The following is an 18,528-nucleotide window of genomic DNA, read 5'->3' as shown; positions in this document are numbered from 1 at the left end:
GGAGGGTGGGTGGGAGGGGGAGAGAGGGAGGGTGGGGGGGAAGGGGGGAAGGGGAGAGAGCGAGAGAGAGAAAGAGGGAAGGAGAGGAGCGAGGGGGAGAGAGAGGGAGGGAGGGGGAGAGAGGGAGGGGGAGAGAGAGAGGGGGGGAGAGAGAGAGAGAGAGAGAGAGAGAGAGAGAGAGAGAGAGAGAGAGAGAGAGAGAGAGAGAGAGAGAGAGAGAGAGAGAGAGAGAGAGAGAGAGAGAGAGAGAGAGAGAGAGAGAGAGAGAGAGAGAGAGAGAGAGGGAAAGGAGCGAGGGGGGGAGAGATTGGGTGGAGAGAGATAGGGGAGAGAGGGAGCATGGGAGGGATGGGGGGGGAAGGGAGGGAGGGGGGGGAAGAGAGTGAGGGAGGGGGAGAGAAGGGGGGGGAGAGGAGAGAGTGAGAGGAAAGAGGGGGGGGGGGGGGGAGAGGGGGAGCGAGCAGACCCCCAGTGCCCGGCTTACCGCGTGTACAGGCGTGACGGTGCCCGCGGTAAGCCCAGGTCAGGGCACGGACCAGCAGCCTGTACATGACATGACCACCTGCAACACACAGAGCCGGCACCAGGGGCAGTGTTAGCGCTTCACCCCCCCCCCTCACCAGCACAGCAAGATCCCACAGCACGGCACTCCCTCCCTCCCTCCCTCAGCGCGGCGCTCCCTCCCTCCCTCCCATTCTTCCTCTCCTTCCCCACCATCCCACCCTCTCTCTCTCCCCTCCACCCATTCTACCTCTCCCCTGCCCTCTCTTCCACCCCATTCTTTTTCCTTTGATTTTGCAAAAGTTTCCCTCTGTGAAGAACTATGACTTTTATAAAGAATGCCAAGTTGTACAAACTATTGAAGGACACCTATTTTTTCAAGGCCTTTTGCAAGCTTCGACATCCCAAAGCACTTTATGTTGAACAGGTTACTTTCTGGAGTACAAGGAGTATTGTAAAGTAGGAAATGTAGCAGCCACTGTGCACTTGGCAAGCTTCCACAGTTACAAACATGGTAACGATCAACTGAAGTATTGTAGGTAATGATTGAGGAGTAAAATTTGACCGAGCACCTTTCTTCCTCCTTGGTCTCCTTCAAAATAGTTGTCTGAATCCTTTGTGCCTGAACTGGTGGGGCTTCAGTTTATTAACTCATTCAAAATTAACTCACTTCAGGCAGTACTGCACTTGTTTTTGTGGTATAATTTCTAGAGTGGTCTTGAACCATAAGGCAAGCGACCCAACAGCTGAACATCCTTGATGTCCATCCAGGTTTATATTTGAAAATATTAATAGAATTTGTTTTTTTCCTAAAACGAGATTAATTGTCAATTCTCATTTAAATTAATAGTTAATATTGTGCAAAAAAATACTGTGACCCGTGCCAGATTGCAAGCAGCTACAAGCCAGAATCATAACCCTATTAGTACAGCAGTCATGTGGCTGCTATTTTACCACGAGGAAAACAATCAGCAATTGTGCCGACAACGCTTAGGGCATACATATGAAATGAAAACTTCACAAATGCAGCTGGTGCTTTTGCAAGCCAGCATGACTGTGCTGTCATCATTATCAAGAATCCTTGCATATTGTTCTTGAGGTTTTAAAGATTTTTCCCCTTTGTTCTGATATCTGACTGACCTGAATGACCAAGGTTTTGATAAAGAACTGGATTTCTCACTTTTCCTTGTACATTTTGAAAACATTATTTGTGAGTGTTTAACCTTTTGTGCGCTTGTCACTCCTTTCCCATCCTGTGAATATTTAAATAGAGAAGGAATTTTAAGAACAGTAGTTTAGGCTTCCTGACATAGGCAGTGACTGATATGACATTTATTATTTGTATTTTCCGATTTCCAACTTGTTAGTATTTTACTTTTGTTGATCATTGGATGAAAGGGAAGGATTCATAAACATGTTGTAATACGTAGGAAGGAACTGCATATGTTGGTTTAAACCGAAGATAGACACAGAAATCTGGTGTAACTCAATGGGCTAGACAGCATCTCTGGAGAAAAGGAAGAGGTGATGTTTCAGGTCGAGATCCTTCTTTAAACAAGAAGAGGGGTCTCGACCCGAAACATTACCAATTCCTTTTCTCCAGAGATGCTGTCTGACCTGCTGAGTTACTTCAGATTTTTGTATCTATCCTATGTTGTTGTGATACACGATTGATTAATGATTTGCTGTTCTTAATGTGGCCTTCTGGTATGCCTTTGCTATAGATTTTGAGCATTATTGATTATACTCATCTGTGTTTCTGTATTTGCTAAAACAGCTGATACCATAAAATGGTCAGTAATAGAATTAATAAGTTAAAAAAAAGGATGCATCAATCTGTGCTTGTTTTGGGTTTGCATTTGCATGGAAATTCTGTACATCTATGATGTACGTGCAATTCAATGCTTTTTTGGTGACCAGTTAAAGGTCTTTTCAGGCCAGATTTTGTGGTTAAATGGTTAAATGACATATTCGTCGCTCATCGTGATTAAGTAATATAATCAGCCAGCAACCTCTGATGAATGCATGCTGCAGTTAAGTGCAGAATTTGTAGAGCTGCTGTCATTGTTGCTCAATACCATCATGAGCTTTGTTATTTTGGCATCTACTTAAGAAAGTCATTGTTGAAATATGCAGAGAGGCCTTTGACGATAGAGACACATGAGGAAAAGGTTAGGCCAGTTCTACATCAGCTTTTTGTTCTCCCTCAACGGACACTGCCTGATGTGCTAGGAATTTCCAGTATTCTCATTTTTGCTTTTGGGTTCAGCACAACCGAAAATTGTTAAATCAAAAAATTGATACAAAATGGCATGGGCTAGTAGTGGGCCAGAGGACTGGGATTTTTTGAATTCCAGTGGAGAAAGACTGAAAAGTTCATAAGAACGAAGAAAGCTGATTTTGAGAGAGAACATTTCATGTATTATCATAACAAACAGTGGACATTTCTATTGATGTGTAAATAGGAAGAGTGTGGCTAAGGTTGGCATGGAATCTCTAGAGGATGAGCCTGGTGAATTAATAACAAAAGAAATGGCTGATATGTTAAATATTTTTTTTGCATCAGTCTTCAGTATAGTGGACACTGCAAATGTTCCAAATATACAAATGGGACAACATTGAAATAACGAGAAGATACGTGTAAAAATCCCAATCATGAGGGATTAGATAGTAGATAAACTCACAGGGCTAAAGGCGAACAAATCTGTGAAGCAGAAGGTAGGGGGTTCAAATTTCATGTCGGAATCATGAGTTCAAAAATTTGACATCCCATTGCAGCGTTGAGGGAGTCCTTCTCTGTCGAAAATGCCATAATTCAGACAGGAAGCTAAATCTAAATTCCCATTTGGCTTCTAGGTAAAGGCCTCGTAGCACAATTTTGAAGGAGAGCATCAATTGATCATGATCAATAAGAAGTTATAGGTGTGGGAATGGGAGGAGAAGTTGAAATGGCATGTAACTTGTAGCTTGCGGACAGAGTGCTGATTCGCTGCAAGCTAGTCGCCCATTCTTTACTTGTCTCGAGATACAATGGAAGCCATGTTGAGAGCACTGAATACAACAGACGAGGTTGGAGGAAGTGCATGCGAGTCTTATCCTAATTTAAAATGGATATTTAGGTAGCTGGATTCTGATGAAGGGTGCGGTGTAGGGATAGACTTGCATCTAAAGGGAAAGTGTTGCAGCAGATAGTGCCAGGATTCAGGAAGCGGAGAATTGAGTGGACAAGGGAATCACAAAGAGAGTGGTCCTGTTGTCCTCAGCCATCTAGTCTAGGCAAACTAAGAGTAACATCTCTTCTGCATGGGTAGTTTACAACCCAATGGTATGAAAATTGAAAACCCTTATCTTCAGTATATCCCGTTTGCATTGACAGCGTCAAAGTAGAGAAGGTTGAAAACGTCAAATTCCTATGAGTCAATATCATCAACAACTTCTCCTGGACCACCCATATTGAAGCAATGACCAAGAAAGCTCACCAAAACCTCTACTTCCTTAGAAAGCTTAGGAAGTTGGGTATGTCCCCTACAACTCTCACCAACTTCTACCGATGCACCATAGGTAGCATTTTATAAGGATGCATCACAGCTTGGTTTGGAAACAGCTCCATCCAAGATCACAAGAAATTGCAATGAACTGTGGATGCAGCCCAGACCATCACACAAACCAACCTCTCTTCTATTGACTCCATTTATACCTCAGGCTGCCTCGGCAAGGCCAGCAGCATAATCAAGAACGAGTCGCACCCCGGCCATTCCCTCTTCGCCCCTCGCCCATCAGGCTAAAGATATAGAAGTATGAAAATGCACACCTCCAGATTCAGGGACAGTTTCTTCCCAGCTGTTATTAGGCAACTGAATCATCCTACCACAACAAGAGATCAGTCCTGAACTACTATCTAACTAATTGGTGACCCTCGGACTATCCTTGTTTGGACTTTGCTGACTTTACCTTGCACTAAACATTATTCCATTATGTATACAATGTAAATGGCTCAATTGTAATCATGTATTGTCTTTCCGCTGACTGGATAGCACGCAACAAAAGCTTTTCATTGTATCTTGGTACACATGGCAATAAACTAAACTGAACTGTCTTCTCCTGATCCACTTCCAATCTTTCCATTTCATTCCCCCTCTGGTTCCACCCGCCTGCTATCCCACACCACCCACCGGATCTCCTTCCTATCTCCTTCCCATCTGTCCCTCATCTCCCCCTTAAATGCTTCCCATTATCTCCTTCCTTACTGATCAGCTTCCAGTGCATGTAGCCATTGAGAGCCTGCTTATCACCTTCCAGGCACCGCCTCTACCTTTTCCCTCTGGCTTCTCCACCTGGCTTCTGGCCATTATCACTTACTGTTCCTTGGTTCACCTATCACCTGCCAGTCCCTGTCACATTCCTCTACCTCTCCTCTTTATTTAGGCTATCCTCACTCAAAAGTTTCAGAACTGATGCAGGATCTCAACCCAAAATATGAGCAATTCCTTTCCCACCCTCACGATGCTGCTCGACTATCACTAAACTGAGACTCGTTGAGTTTTCCTCCAGCAGTTTGCTTTTTTATTGAAGCTGAAGTGTTAACCACTTATCTCTCTCTTCACAAATTTTTCAGAATCTTTAAGTCTTTACAGCATTTTCTACTTTTATTTCCATTTACAGACATCAACAATATTTTGTGCCTGTTCACAAACATATTGTAGAATTTTGCACTGATCGATTTTGCTTCTGAGAGTTTGCTGTTGCAAATAGACTTCTGTATTTCCTCTGGTACAACATTTCATTGCCTGTTAAGTGCTTTGAGGCACAGTGGCATAGCAGTGGTTGCTGCTTTACAGCACCAGAGACCTGGGCTCGATCCTGATCATGGGTGCTGTTTGTAGGAGTTTCCCTGTGACCGTGTGAATTTTTCTCTGATTACTCTGGTCTCCTCCCATATTCCAAATTCATGCAGGTTTGTAGGTCAATTAGGTTTTGTAAATTGTCCCTTGTGTATAGGATAGAAGTAGTGTGTGGATGATTGCTGGTCAGAAGGGCCTGTGGGCTGAAGGACCTGTTTCCATGCTATATCTCTAAAATAAACTAAATTAAACATACTGAGGACATTAAGAGCATCTTTTTTATTCTGGCCCTTATTGTCTTGAGAATTCCTTGAAAATTAAAGTATCCTCCAGGCAGGAGCACTAAAAGTCCACAATATAAGGAGCATTTAGCAATCACAAACTTGCAGCAAATTATTAAAAGGGGAAAATTAAAATTATCTACAGTATGTGCCCAGATTCATCAATTTCCCTATAAATTGCCTTGCAAATGTCAGTTCTTATTCTTTTCAATAAAGATGCTTTATTAAAAAATATGATGTAACTGTGCAAACATTGTGCTGTGCAAACAGCTTTTAGCAATGCATGGTATGTGCTTTAGATGGATTGACAAGGTATTTTAAATTCTGCCCTAGGAGGTTGTTATTAAGGGAAGGCTGAGCAATCTGTGATCTGTTAAAGCAGTAACTCCTAGTTGTCTTCAAACTATTTGACGAATGATTGATTTTTGAATGATCATCTATGACTTTAAAACCTTTTTTCTAAAATCTATCCTTTTAGATCCTTGAAGTAAAACCACTTAAATGAATCACAATAAAAAAGAATGTTACTTGCAAGTGAAGCATTTAGCCCCTGGCAAGCAACCATGTTTTAAAAACCTTTGTGTTAAATGAACTACCAATGATGGACAATGTTGTTGCAAACTACTGCATCAGGAAGTGCTTCAGATTTGACTAGTCATCTTTCCTCAATCATGAGCCTCCTATTGTGGTGTTGTCCAGGAAAACACTAGCCTAGAAACAGATCAATCTGTAAGAAATCAATAAATTGGAGGTTGGGTGATGTGAACATGGGCAGAAACATGGCAAAAGCCTGCTAGGTCTCTTGCTTGTCATGTAATAAAACTGCAAGAGGAAAAAAGGATGAAATTATTATGTGCTTCCCTGCAATGTTTTTATCAGCAAAACTGCCTCAAGGAATACAAAAAATGTTAGCACAAAAACCTTTTGAGTTTTGTTCATTTTTAGTACTTTCATGTGTTTATTTCATTGCCTCTTTTTGTATATCCCTTTTTATACCAGTTGGTTTGAACTGTTTCTTTCAACAAAAGAAATTGAGCAGATCTTAGGCTCTCTTTGAATTGCTGGTCACTTGGGGCATGTTGTTTATTCCAGCATAATCCTACTAGAACTCAACCTCCTGGCATTTTGACATGATGTAGTGCAGCAGAGGGTTGTTTTAGCAACATTGCACAGTGCCACCATGGGGCACCTTTGACGATCAGTGATGGCTTCCCCAAAGCTCGACTAGTTCTTTAAAGGTGTCTCTGTTGTTGAAGTTTAGTGAATCTCATTGACATTCACAAACACTCAAAAGCATTTGCAGCCAGTCAAAAAAATGTAAATACTTCTTAAAATCATTTTATAATTAAAATGCTGAGCTAAACATTTAAAGAATTTTAAAAAACTTATTTGGTGGTAATATTGCTGAATATTTGTACTTTGAAATATAAAAATGTGGAAAATAAGTGCAAGTTGATGCACTTTGAGAAGATTAATTAGGATAGGACATAAAGGTATATAATGAATGGATGGACTCGATGGATGGATGTAGAAGTCTAAAGATCCCTGGATGTGGCAGATGAACAAGGTGTTGAGAAAGACAGATGAGATACTTCCTTTCATTAACTGGGTCTTAGAATGTAAGAGTAGGGTGATTACAGAATAACCTTATAAAACTTAAGATAGCTCATAGCTGGAGCAATTCATAATGTTTTGGTCACTGCACTATAGAAATGGCATGATTGCACTGGAGAGGGCGTAAGGAATATTTACTAGTTTATTGCCTGGGCTGGAAAGCTTCAGATATAAGGAGAGGTTGGTTAAGATGGGTTTAGTTTCCTTGGAGCAGGATAGGCCGAGAGGGTACATGATAGAGATGCTTCTTCTACAGGACTCCTGTATGCTCCTTCTGTTCGAACCTTAAGGTTCTCAATACCATCCCGTATATTCCTTTTCCACTTGATTATGGGCCAGAGGTTCCCCAATAATCAGTGGAGATAAAGCTTTGAGCATGTCGTTGAATCTTTTTCTTATCTGCCCAGAAATTTCCCATATAATACTCTATTTCTGGGGCAATCAGGTTTGGTAATAGCAATTGGTAATTGAATCTGTAAAACACGAGTAAGTCTGGTCATTAGCTACACTGGCATTTTAGTAACATGATTTACATGCTTTTCACCGTTTTTTTTGTTGTTGTCAGCTGCTTTCCATCGGATGGAATTGTATATGACAATCTTTCATTACCAAGGGCTCACCACCAGGGCTATCTAGCACCATTTTCTGAAGTGTTTGTATTGCTTCCTTTTTAAGAACATTGCTGTATGGGGAAGCCATTTAGATCACCGCGCCATTCCTCCCTGTCATTATTGAGAGTATGCCAGCAAAAAATTACTCTCTGTTTACAATTAACAATTCATCCAGCATTAACTGTCACTGGTGGAAGAAAGGTCTAAACTTTTAACACACCAGCATTTTCATAGTTTCCTCTTGAAAGATCAGTATTTAATTTTGAGACGATATCCCTTAGTTCTTGATTCAGGAATTAGTGGAAATAGTTTCTCACTATTAAAGCAATTTGTTCTCTATGCCTTCAATGGCTATTAGATTGTATATATGTATTTTCACTTGGAGCATTAGTTCATCAATGTTATCATGAATGCTCCATCGCCAATACTATTTGAAATTCAAATTTTATCTATGACTTGGAGGGAATCCTGCATGAAGCGGTATTCATGTTCTTAAGAGCAGAATTAGGCCATTCGGCCCATCAAGTCTACTCCGCCATTCAATCATGGCTGATCTATTTTTCTCTCTCAATCCACTCTCCTGCCTTCTTGCCATAACCCCTGATACCCATACTAATCAAGAATCTATCAATCTCTGCCTTAAAAATATCAATTGACCTGGCCTCCATAGTCTTCTGTGGCAATGAATTCCACAGATTCACCACCCTTTGACAAAATAAATTTCTCCTCATCACCTTTCTAAAGGTACGTCCTTTTATTTTGAGACTATGACTAGACTCTCCCATTAGTGGAAACATCCTCTCTACATCCACTCTAACCAGACTTTTTGCTATTTGTTAAGTTTCAATGATGTCCCCCTCATCCTTTTAAATTCCAGCGAATACAGGCCAGTGCCGTCAAATGCTCATCTTATGCAAACCCACTCATTCCTGCGATCATTCACATAAACCTTCTCTGGAACCTCTCCAACGCCAGCACATCCTTCCTCGGATATGGGGCCCAAAAATCCTCACAATACTCCAAATGCGATGTGACCGGTCGGTGCCTTCCTGAGAAAGCCTCAGCAGTACATCCCTATTTTTATATTCTAGTCCTCTCAAAATAAATGCCTTCCTTACTACCGATTTGACTTGCAAATTAACCTTTTGGGAATCCTGCACCAGCACTCCCAAGTCCCTTTGCACCTCTGATTTCTGAATTCTCTTTCCATTTAGAAAATAGCCTACGCCTTTTTCCTACTACGAAAATGTGACTGAACACTTTGCTATGCTCTATCTGCTACTTCTTTGCCAACTCTCTCAACATCCAAGTCCTTCTGCAGAGAATAAAGTAAATTGGCCAAAAATGCTTTTTTTTAGCATGCATTTCTGAACACATGAGGATAACACAGCTTTGTATAATGGAAAAACGTGATACAGCCTTCTTTTTAGGAATGTCACTCTATGCTCACCCCACTCCTTCCATAATGTGGGACTGGCCTCTGTGTGGTTGGAAGTTTTCTTTTGTATGAAATAAGTGTACACAGTTGCAGGCTGTCTGATTGAGGCTCAGTCTGTTGCAAAAGAGCAGCATCAAGTCAGTAGCTAGGGAATGGACCATGTAACAGGGATTTGAAAGGATAGTTCAATGAAAACTCAAGTGTTCAAACAATTAATAATTTTCTTTCAATAGATCCCTTCCACTTTCTAAAGAACAGGACATGCTTCGAACAGTGAGATTGTATATTCAGCAACATCAGTATGATGAAGCAGTAAGTACACGATTGAAGATGTAATTATTCAGGTTATGTATTTGAATTAATGTGTTGGACAATTTAAGCAAGAAATAGGGTAGTGGTTTATTTTTAATATGAAATGATAATGCATTATTTTCTAGAAGGCTCTTAAAATAAATGATTAACCACATGACTGTACATGTTGTACAGTACCCCTTAAAACACAATTTGTAGTTGATTAATACATACTTCAAAAACATTAATATATATTTATCATTTAATTTTACTTTTCATGAAAAATATTAAACATTATATAGTGGAATTCAACTGGGATAAGTGTGAAATGTTGCATTTGCAAGGTGCCACAATGCATTGTAGAACAAAGAGACCTAGGGGTACAAGTACATAATTTCCTGAAAGTGGCCATACGGGTAGATAGGGTGGTGAAGAAGGCATTTGTCACACTTGCCTTCATCGGTCAGGCCATTGAGTATGAGGGTCACAATTGTAGAAGATGCTGGAGACCACACGGAGCATTCTGCGGAGTTCTGGTCACCTAACTGAAAGACGAATGCCATTATATTGGGAAGAGCACAGAAAAGATTCACAGAGATGTTACCAGGACTGGAGAGCTTTAGTTATAAGGAGAGACTGGTTAGGCTGTGACTTTTTAACCTGGAGCCTAGGAAAACGAGAGGTAACATTACGGAGGTATACAAAATCACGAGGAGCCATAAATAATCTCAGTCTTTTTCACAGGGTAGAGGAGTCTAAAACTAGAGGTTTAATTTAAGGTGAGAGGGGAAAGATTTAAAGAGAACTTGGAGGTCAACTTTTTATCATTAATAACCATTGCGATGTATGATTGATAGATCATTGACCTGAAATGTTAACACTGCTCCTTGTTCCATAGTACAGCAGCTCCAACAAAGAAACATGGATGAAGAAATTCCTAGGCAGTTATCACAGGAATATAGGAACACGAGCTGGCTTTGCAGCCTATTGCATCCTTTAATTAGATTAAAGCTGATCTGTATGTCTGCTCCATTTATCCACCTACTTTGCTCACCTAACTTCAAAAGAGGTTTATTGATTTTTACTTTCAAGGGACTTGCCCCCAACTCTGTGTTTGGCAACATCAGAGGGCAGTGAATTTCACATTTCTTTGAGAAGTGCTTCCCTGATATCATCCAGTTGTGGTATAATTATTTTTTTCTGTTGGTGCTCTTTCATTCATTATTCTAAGCATCTTAATTAGATTAATATACAATCCACCTTTAGAATTTAATACATTTATCCTCTTTGCATTTCCCATGGCTTCTCATTGGATCAAATAAGGATTCAAATGCATTCAGTTTTTGAGACTGCAGGTGGGCATATTTACTGACACTTAGACGGACTTATTCTTGATCCTGTGTCAATGTGCTCTTAATGAAGTATTGGTTACAAGTGAAGTCAGTGTGTAAAATGTGGTCGCCAGCAAAATAGGTGGACACGACAAAAATGTAAAGTGGCATCAATTGACCGGTAAGTTGCTATCCGCATCAATGGAGAAAATGAGGTTCTCGCAAGTGAAATCAAAGTTGCCTGTTTTGAGAAAGGGTAATGGATAAAAGGGTAATGGGTAAAAAGGGACCTAATCATGATTGAAATATGTGTCAATCTCGTAACGTTATATGGTGGATGAATTTTACCTAACAAATAGAAGCATTATTAATTTAATTTAATATTAATTTAATTCCTTTCTACTCATTACTAAAAGGGCTGAAGGTATTGGTGATTCATCCCAGCTTTGTTTTTCCTTTGAATGTTATGGACACATCACAAGGTCGGTGGACCTAAAAATGTCCCTATTTGTCTGACTCTCCCCTAATTCTGCTTGACTGCAGACCAGTGGATTGTAATACTTGCATCAAGAAGAGTACCTCCATTATTGCTGCATGTGCAAAAGAAGAGGCATTTTTACTCACTTCACTGTCATAGGGTATAGTGAACATTCTCACAAAATAAGCATTATGGCAAAATATCATCAACCAAGTCTAAAGGGATGTGGTGTGACCATTGCACATAACCTGGTACTCCCATGACCCTCAATCTTGCACCTACTTGGCAAAAAGCTGGTATGTTTTTCTTTGGTTAAGATATCAAGTCGCCATTATTTGTCTCAAAATAAATATAATGATCTAACTAATACCAACAGTTGTGACAAATAAGAATTTTGGGAAAATAAAATATTGTGAATACTAAGCTGGCAAAAATATGTTAGTGCCTTCACATCTTGACTCTTATCAATGGAGCACGTTGGCCTGCTATTTATATCCTGGGAGAAGTTTTTAATAATGTATTTTAGTGGAAAGTGTTATGGGATTGAATCATATGATCATATAAGTGAGCAGGCAGTTATATGATGAGAAAATGAAGATTTCCCTCTGCCAAATAACATGTGCTAGGAGATACAGCATGAAAACTGGGTATTCAGCCCAATGATTCCACAGCAACCATGAAGCTCCCATTTACTGTAATCCTACAATAATCCCATTTTTTATTCTCTCAAATTCTCGTCAACTCTCCACCATATTATGTACTCAAAAGAATTTGGCTCTGCTGTTTTTTAGTTTTTAGTTTTTTTAGTTTTAGAAACACAGCACGGAAACAGGCCCTTTCGGCCCACCGGGTCCGAGCCGACCAGCGATCTCCGCACTGTTGAGTAAGATATAAATAATATACCTCAACATCACCTTTCCATAAAATTCTCAGATTGATTTAAAAAAAAAAAAAATACATCTGAGAAATACTGTTGATATAATATATGGAATTACTTCAACAATAATCTAATATATTTCAGAAGTTAACCAGATTGATATGCAATTTGATAGTCTGGCCTTTCACAATTTTCTTTAACGGTGGAACTGCTTAATTATTAAGGTTGTTTTCTTTTACAGATCAAACTTTGCAAGTCTCTAATAAAACTTGGCTTGGAAGGACTCTCTTATTATCATACCTATGATCGCATCTTCTTGGGGACTAGTGTAGTTCTCGGATTTTTGGGCTGGATATCGTATGCTTTTGTTCTGATTGTCAAATTCCACACAAAGTTAACCAAGCCAATCTCCAAACTGGATAAGGTAGATGAACTGTTTAAAACCCTCCCTAATTGTTTGGTTTCATAAATATCAAATAGTAAAACTGTATATATGGTTTTGGAAGCAAGCTAAATGTATTACAGTTTGAAATCATTAATTGCAATCACTGCAAATGTTTTCCCGACGACTGATTCCATTCTGCATTGTTTGTGTACCTTCAAAGACTGTTTTTGCACGAATATGAATTTGTGCTATATTCCATGTATTTCACAGCTGTCGACTGACCATCTCCTTCCTGTGATATTCATTGGAGCTGGTGTAATGATAACATTGTTTCTGATGATTCAGAGCTGTCCATGGACCTATTATATTTATTGCCTGCTTCCAGTCACTGTGTGGTACGCAGTAATAAAGGAGTAAGTGGTAAATAATTCAGATTCTGCTGTCAAATTTCTTGTACTTCACTACAGTGGACTAATGCAAAGAATTGTGTTGAAGGATGCAAACAGACTTTCGTAAAAGTTTTATGGATTTTTTTAGGATTACTGGTTGACTATTTTGGCATGTTGAAGCTTTCCTTTGTGATATGCAGATTAAGAGTTAAAACATTTTACGTTGCTGCTTTCAATAGAAGTTCATTTACATTAACTTCATTTTTAGAATGCATCTAGTAAATCAAGAAGAGTAAATCTTTACTTTTGAAGTGATGTAAAGTAATTTGGAGTGCCTGTTGTTGAGGCAGCAGTGTATTGTGGAATCTCCTGATCATAGTCATAGATCATAGTCATATAACATACATCACAGAAATAGGCCCGATCAGCCCACCTTGTCCATGCCAAATGCAATGCTAACTAAACTAATCTCATTTGCCTATATCACTCAACACTCTTCTTATTTAAGTACCTGTCCAAATGTCTTTTAAATATTACTCAATAACCAAAGTCTGTCGTCTCTATTTTGCTCTGGTTTATTTTCACCCACATGTTTAGACCGTAATGTTGTTTCCTTATTGTTTTGATGTGGTTATGCTTTATTCTTAATTGTTAACTGTATGTTTGTGTTGTCATTTGTGAGCGGAGCACCAAGGCACATTCCTTGTACATGGACATACTTGGCCAATAAACTTATTCATTCATTCATTCATTACAATTGCATAAATGCACAAACCATTCCTTCTATCCAGAGATGCTGCCTGTCCCGCTGAGTTACTCCAGCATTTTGTGTCTATCTTCAATGTAAACCAGCATCTGTAGTTCCTCCCTACACATAAACCATGTCTATTGTTCTGCCTTTGTTTTTTTTTATAGATATCTCCTCGTAAAAACCAATTAGATTGGTGAGACAGAATTTTCCCTGCACAAAACCAAGCAGACTCCTCCAAGTGAACATACATCCTATCCTGCCCCTTTGAATCTTCTCCAACATCTTCCCGGTCTATAAAATAAGGCCCACCAGTCTGTAGTTTCCAGGCTTATTCCTCCAACCCTTTTTGGACAAGAGAACAATGTTAGCTATCCACCAGTCTACTGATACCTCACCCATGACCAACAAGATGCAAAAATCTCTGTCATAGCCAGAGTATACTCCTTGGTTCCCTTCGCATCCCAGGATAGATTCCATCAGGCCCTGTGGATTTATCCATCCCCTTGTCCACCACAGATATGTTGTGGGAAAATATACAGAACTTGCAGCATTTGATTTGGTAATGGAATTTAGATCCATGAATGAATTAAAACCACGTGTGCCTATCATTTTGTGTCAATTTATTGTGAATAGGATCTTGAAAATCTTGCTATAATTGCATTAAAACTCACTAGCACTCTGCCTCTCCTCATATAACACACTCTTTTCAACTTTTCTCTCGACCAGGCTTTTGATTATCTGGGTTAATATACTACTAAATATTTAACATTTTATATTGGTTAGACATCATATTCCATTTATCAAGATGATGCTGTGAGATCTATTTATTATCATCTATCAAAAATCTGCGATACCTCTGGTTTCTGCCCATGAACCTACCGATAACACATCCTACTTCTGCCATGAGCTCTCAAAGTTTAGGCAGCCAGTGTTGAATTCTACAGATATTTATGCTATTTCTGAATTCATGTGCTTTCTGATGTTCAGTGGCTCTGGATTGCTAATAAAGTTCATTCTCTTAGATTTCTCTCCATAAATTCACACTTGCTATGTTATGCCCTCCTGCCCTATAAAATGCAGAGATATTTGTGCTCTAATGCTTGCTACTTCCTGTCCCCTTTGACAGCCAATGGCAACCAAAGTCTTAAACTCTGGCATCTCCTCCTAAAATCTGTCAATGTGTGTTTCTCCCTCTTTTTTTAAAATGATCTCATCTTAAAAGTAAACCTCTTTATGAAGCTTTCTGTCAGTTTTGCTCATATTACCTTGTGAGATTTGACATAAATTTTATTTTATTTGATAGTGTCCTTGTGAAAGACCTTGGAATATTTTTGCAATATTGAGAGTTCGGTGAAACTGAAATCTACCTTTGTTCTTGCACTACTTGCATTTCTAATTTGTATTTTCTATTTTAAGTAAATATGATTTATAAGATAATATATTCTACATTTATTGCTTTCAACTCATTTAAGGAATATTATTTTACCAATGCTATTTTTAGATTGAGGAGTTAAAAAAAAAAATTTGTGGTTAAGTCTGATCTCAAATAATGGATATTTTATTATTTTACAGGTTTAGAGTCATTAAAAATATAATCAATTTATTTTCAACACTTCCCCCTACAAAGTCCATTGGCTATTTATTGCTTTTTATCCTGGGGATTGAAACCATGGTGAGCAATGTGAACTGTTTTAAATTTTCCTTTTCAAAATCAGAGATCAAACTCCAGCAAATGGAAATTCTGCTGGATAGTGATCTCACAGATCAACATGTTTTATTGTTTGGCATGTAGATTTACAGAAAGTGTGATGTGGGATTTAAAGTCATCAGCCTGACATTTGCATGGGACTGTGAAGGTGGCATTGGGCAGAGAATCTCAGGATGGGAAGTCTGCTTCGGAAATGAATTACTGTTAGCTTAATCGAAAGAAAACTAATTTAAAATGGATGGTGTGTGATGTTCAACATGAATTTTTGCCATACCCAAAAGTAACATCTTTACTTTTGCATTTTGAATTTATTATCAAGTATGGTGGGGAAACCGGTGCAATGAATTTCCCTTTTGAACAATGTGGGTACAAACTGCTCTCTGGAATATGAGAGTGCTATTTAATCTGCTGGGTAAATTCAAAGCAAGGAAATTCTATTTTGTTAGAAGTGCCATGCTTTGGAAATGTTACAATTACATTGAATGGCAAAGTAGGACTGAATGGCCATCTGCTGCTTCCAATTCCGAATTTGGGTATTAAGACAAGTTCTCACATTTTCAAGGGGATGATAACTTACATCTGACACTATTCAGAGTACAGCAGCTATCCAATGTCTTAAGACAAAACTACCTCAGTGAATGCCACCAACAATGATAATTTGGCCATTCTTTTCTTGTTTGAGGAACTATTTTATGTGCTTCTAATCATTGTGTTTGGAATTGTAACTGCTGGCTACACAGTAGAAGGAATTTAGTTGTTTCCCACGTGCTCTGTGAAATACTGATAGCCATAAAAATACAATCACAAGATTCTGAACTAAATTTACTTTTGGCAATTTATTGATGCTATGTTGAGGGTAATCCTTTAGTACTGATCCCGTTTCACCATTAAAATTGGTTGCTCTGTAATGAAACATAAAGTGCTGGAGTAATTCAGTGGGTCAGGGAGCATCTCTGGAGGGAAATGGACAGGCCACAGGAATTGCAGATGCTGGAATCTTGAGCGAAATATAAAGTGCTGGTGTAACTCAGTTGGTCACACAGGTTGTATAAGATAACTGCAGATGCTGGTACAAATCGAAGGTGTTTATTCACAAAATGCTGGAGTAACTCAGCAGGTCAGGCAGCATAGGTTGGTCACACAGGTTGATCTGTACCTTAATTTGATCTATGTGCCTTGGTTCTGTGACTCTTAATGTCTAATGATAAAAGAGGACAGTGAAACTTCATTGCTTTCAATAGTAAGTGAAAACATATGAAGTTGTTTTCTATTAACTAATGGGGTGCAGCAATAAATGAAATGGCTGCATATATTGTTCATCCCTAAGTACCCATGAATTGGCAGGTAGCTGAGAACCTCAGAGGGTCTAGTTGCACATATTTATGATAATAATAATAATGCATTACATTTATATAGCGCTTTTCAAACACTCAAAGACGCTTTACAGGGATTACTAGAACATAGAGAAGAAAATAAATAGATAAATAAGTAAACGAACAGAAAAAGGAGACAGAAGGTGAGGTGACGGTCAGTGGTTGAAGGCAGTGCTGAACAGGTGAGACTTCAGTGTTGTTTTGAATGTGGTGAGTGAGGAGGAGTCTCTGACTGCCTGCCTGCCTGCCCCGGTAAGGGTAGCTGATGTGGCAAATAATTATGTAGTGAACAGTATGTTTTATGTATGGAGTGGCTCTATTTCACGTCAGTCAGCTACATTATTTCATTGAGATGGCACAGGCTTTCCTCTTTCAATTATAAACATTTGTGCATGGCTGCTTCCATTCCTTTGTGTTCATTTGTCTTCGAGAAAGAGATTGATATGACAATCTATGAGGAAGAAGAATGGAGCATGGCAACTGTTCATTAGCTTCTCTATACCATTTTCTGCAATAGTCTTTCACAGTTTATCTAAAAAAATATACAATCGTTAATAATTTTGTATTATAGCTACTGTGAAAATCCTCTCGAGGGAAGCACATGGATATTAAATGCCCCCCTCTCATGTAGATTACAGGTCATTTCCATGCAATAATCCTTGCAACTCTGTGAATCTGTCCTGAACATTGCAGCAGCTTTCTTTGAACAAATGAAAATAACAAAGCCAGGTGCACAATAAATTACCTGTATGAAACTTTCCTGAAGTTATATAGCAGAACCAACTTTATCTGTACAACTTATGTCAGGTCTTCATTGAAAGTGTAAGCACCGAGCTAGTATCTGTGAGCACTGAGTATTGTCCAACGATTCATTTGTGGTGCTGAGACAAATTTCCAATTTTGTAGCAGCACTCTAATACTTTCCTTCGTATTATATTCATTTACATCTGTATCTAATGGTGGGATATTTTTTTCTCTAGGTTGTCAGTTTCTTCTACCGTGAAGTCCTTTCACTTGGTCTGGTTGCCTTTGCTGGCTGGCCACTGCAATCCAAGCTGTTTTATCGCAATAAGGTGATACTGCACTGACTTAATACACTCTTATGTTCTGAAAATACTTTTGAAATACAGCTAATCCATTACCAATTGTTATATTTACCAATTCTCTTCTGTTATTAACTTTGCTTTTTAAATAAATTGCAATTTAAGGTTATTTAAATGGTTATTTTATTGAAGTTGATAGGCATTGGTGCAATTTTTCTTGCTAGTCGGGCATTCTGGAACAAAAGGACAAAGCACGCATTCAAAATCTGTGCATGGCTGGAATTTAGGACACTAATTCTGCCAGACTTTAAATGGATTACATTTAAATGCATTTTTTCCCTTCGGTTACAGAGACCAAAATCATGGTGAATTATATGGCATTAGTGGTTCCTTTTAAGAAATGGCTACAGCAAACTTCCATTTCCATGACTAAAATTGTATGAAATTAAGCATGACTGGGGAGCCTTTTGAATGTCGGAATACCTGTTGACAACGCTGTATTAGAAAAGTGAAATGGCAGTGGGATATAAGACAAGCTGTGGTCTAATACATATTAAACCAAGCCAATTTGTTCAGCAAGTCCATTCAATCAACAGAGAAAACATGGACTCGGTGA

General features: G+C 38.9%; 1 protein-coding gene across 3 annotated transcripts in view; it reads left to right on the top strand.

The window, feature by feature from the left end:
• The window catches only part of pign (phosphatidylinositol glycan anchor biosynthesis, class N), a 161,029-nt gene that overhangs the window by 42,654 nt on the left and 99,847 nt on the right, over positions 1-18,528 (top strand). For all 3 annotated transcript variants that reach the window (XM_078419560.1, XM_078419540.1, XM_078419549.1), the window contains exons 13-17: positions 9,520-9,598; positions 12,505-12,687; positions 12,919-13,061; positions 15,361-15,460; positions 17,850-17,942. In XM_078419560.1, the coding sequence (XP_078275686.1) occupies positions 9,520-9,598; positions 12,505-12,687; positions 12,919-13,061; positions 15,361-15,460; positions 17,850-17,942 (598 nt within the window). The remainder of the gene's footprint in view (positions 1-9,519; positions 9,599-12,504; positions 12,688-12,918; positions 13,062-15,360; positions 15,461-17,849; positions 17,943-18,528) is intronic.

This window comes from Rhinoraja longicauda, chromosome 2 (assembly GCF_053455715.1).
Source record: "Rhinoraja longicauda isolate Sanriku21f chromosome 2, sRhiLon1.1, whole genome shotgun sequence".
NCBI lineage: Eukaryota > Metazoa > Chordata > Chondrichthyes > Rajiformes > Arhynchobatidae > Rhinoraja > Rhinoraja longicauda.
This window is presented reverse-complemented; position numbering and strand designations above follow the sequence as displayed.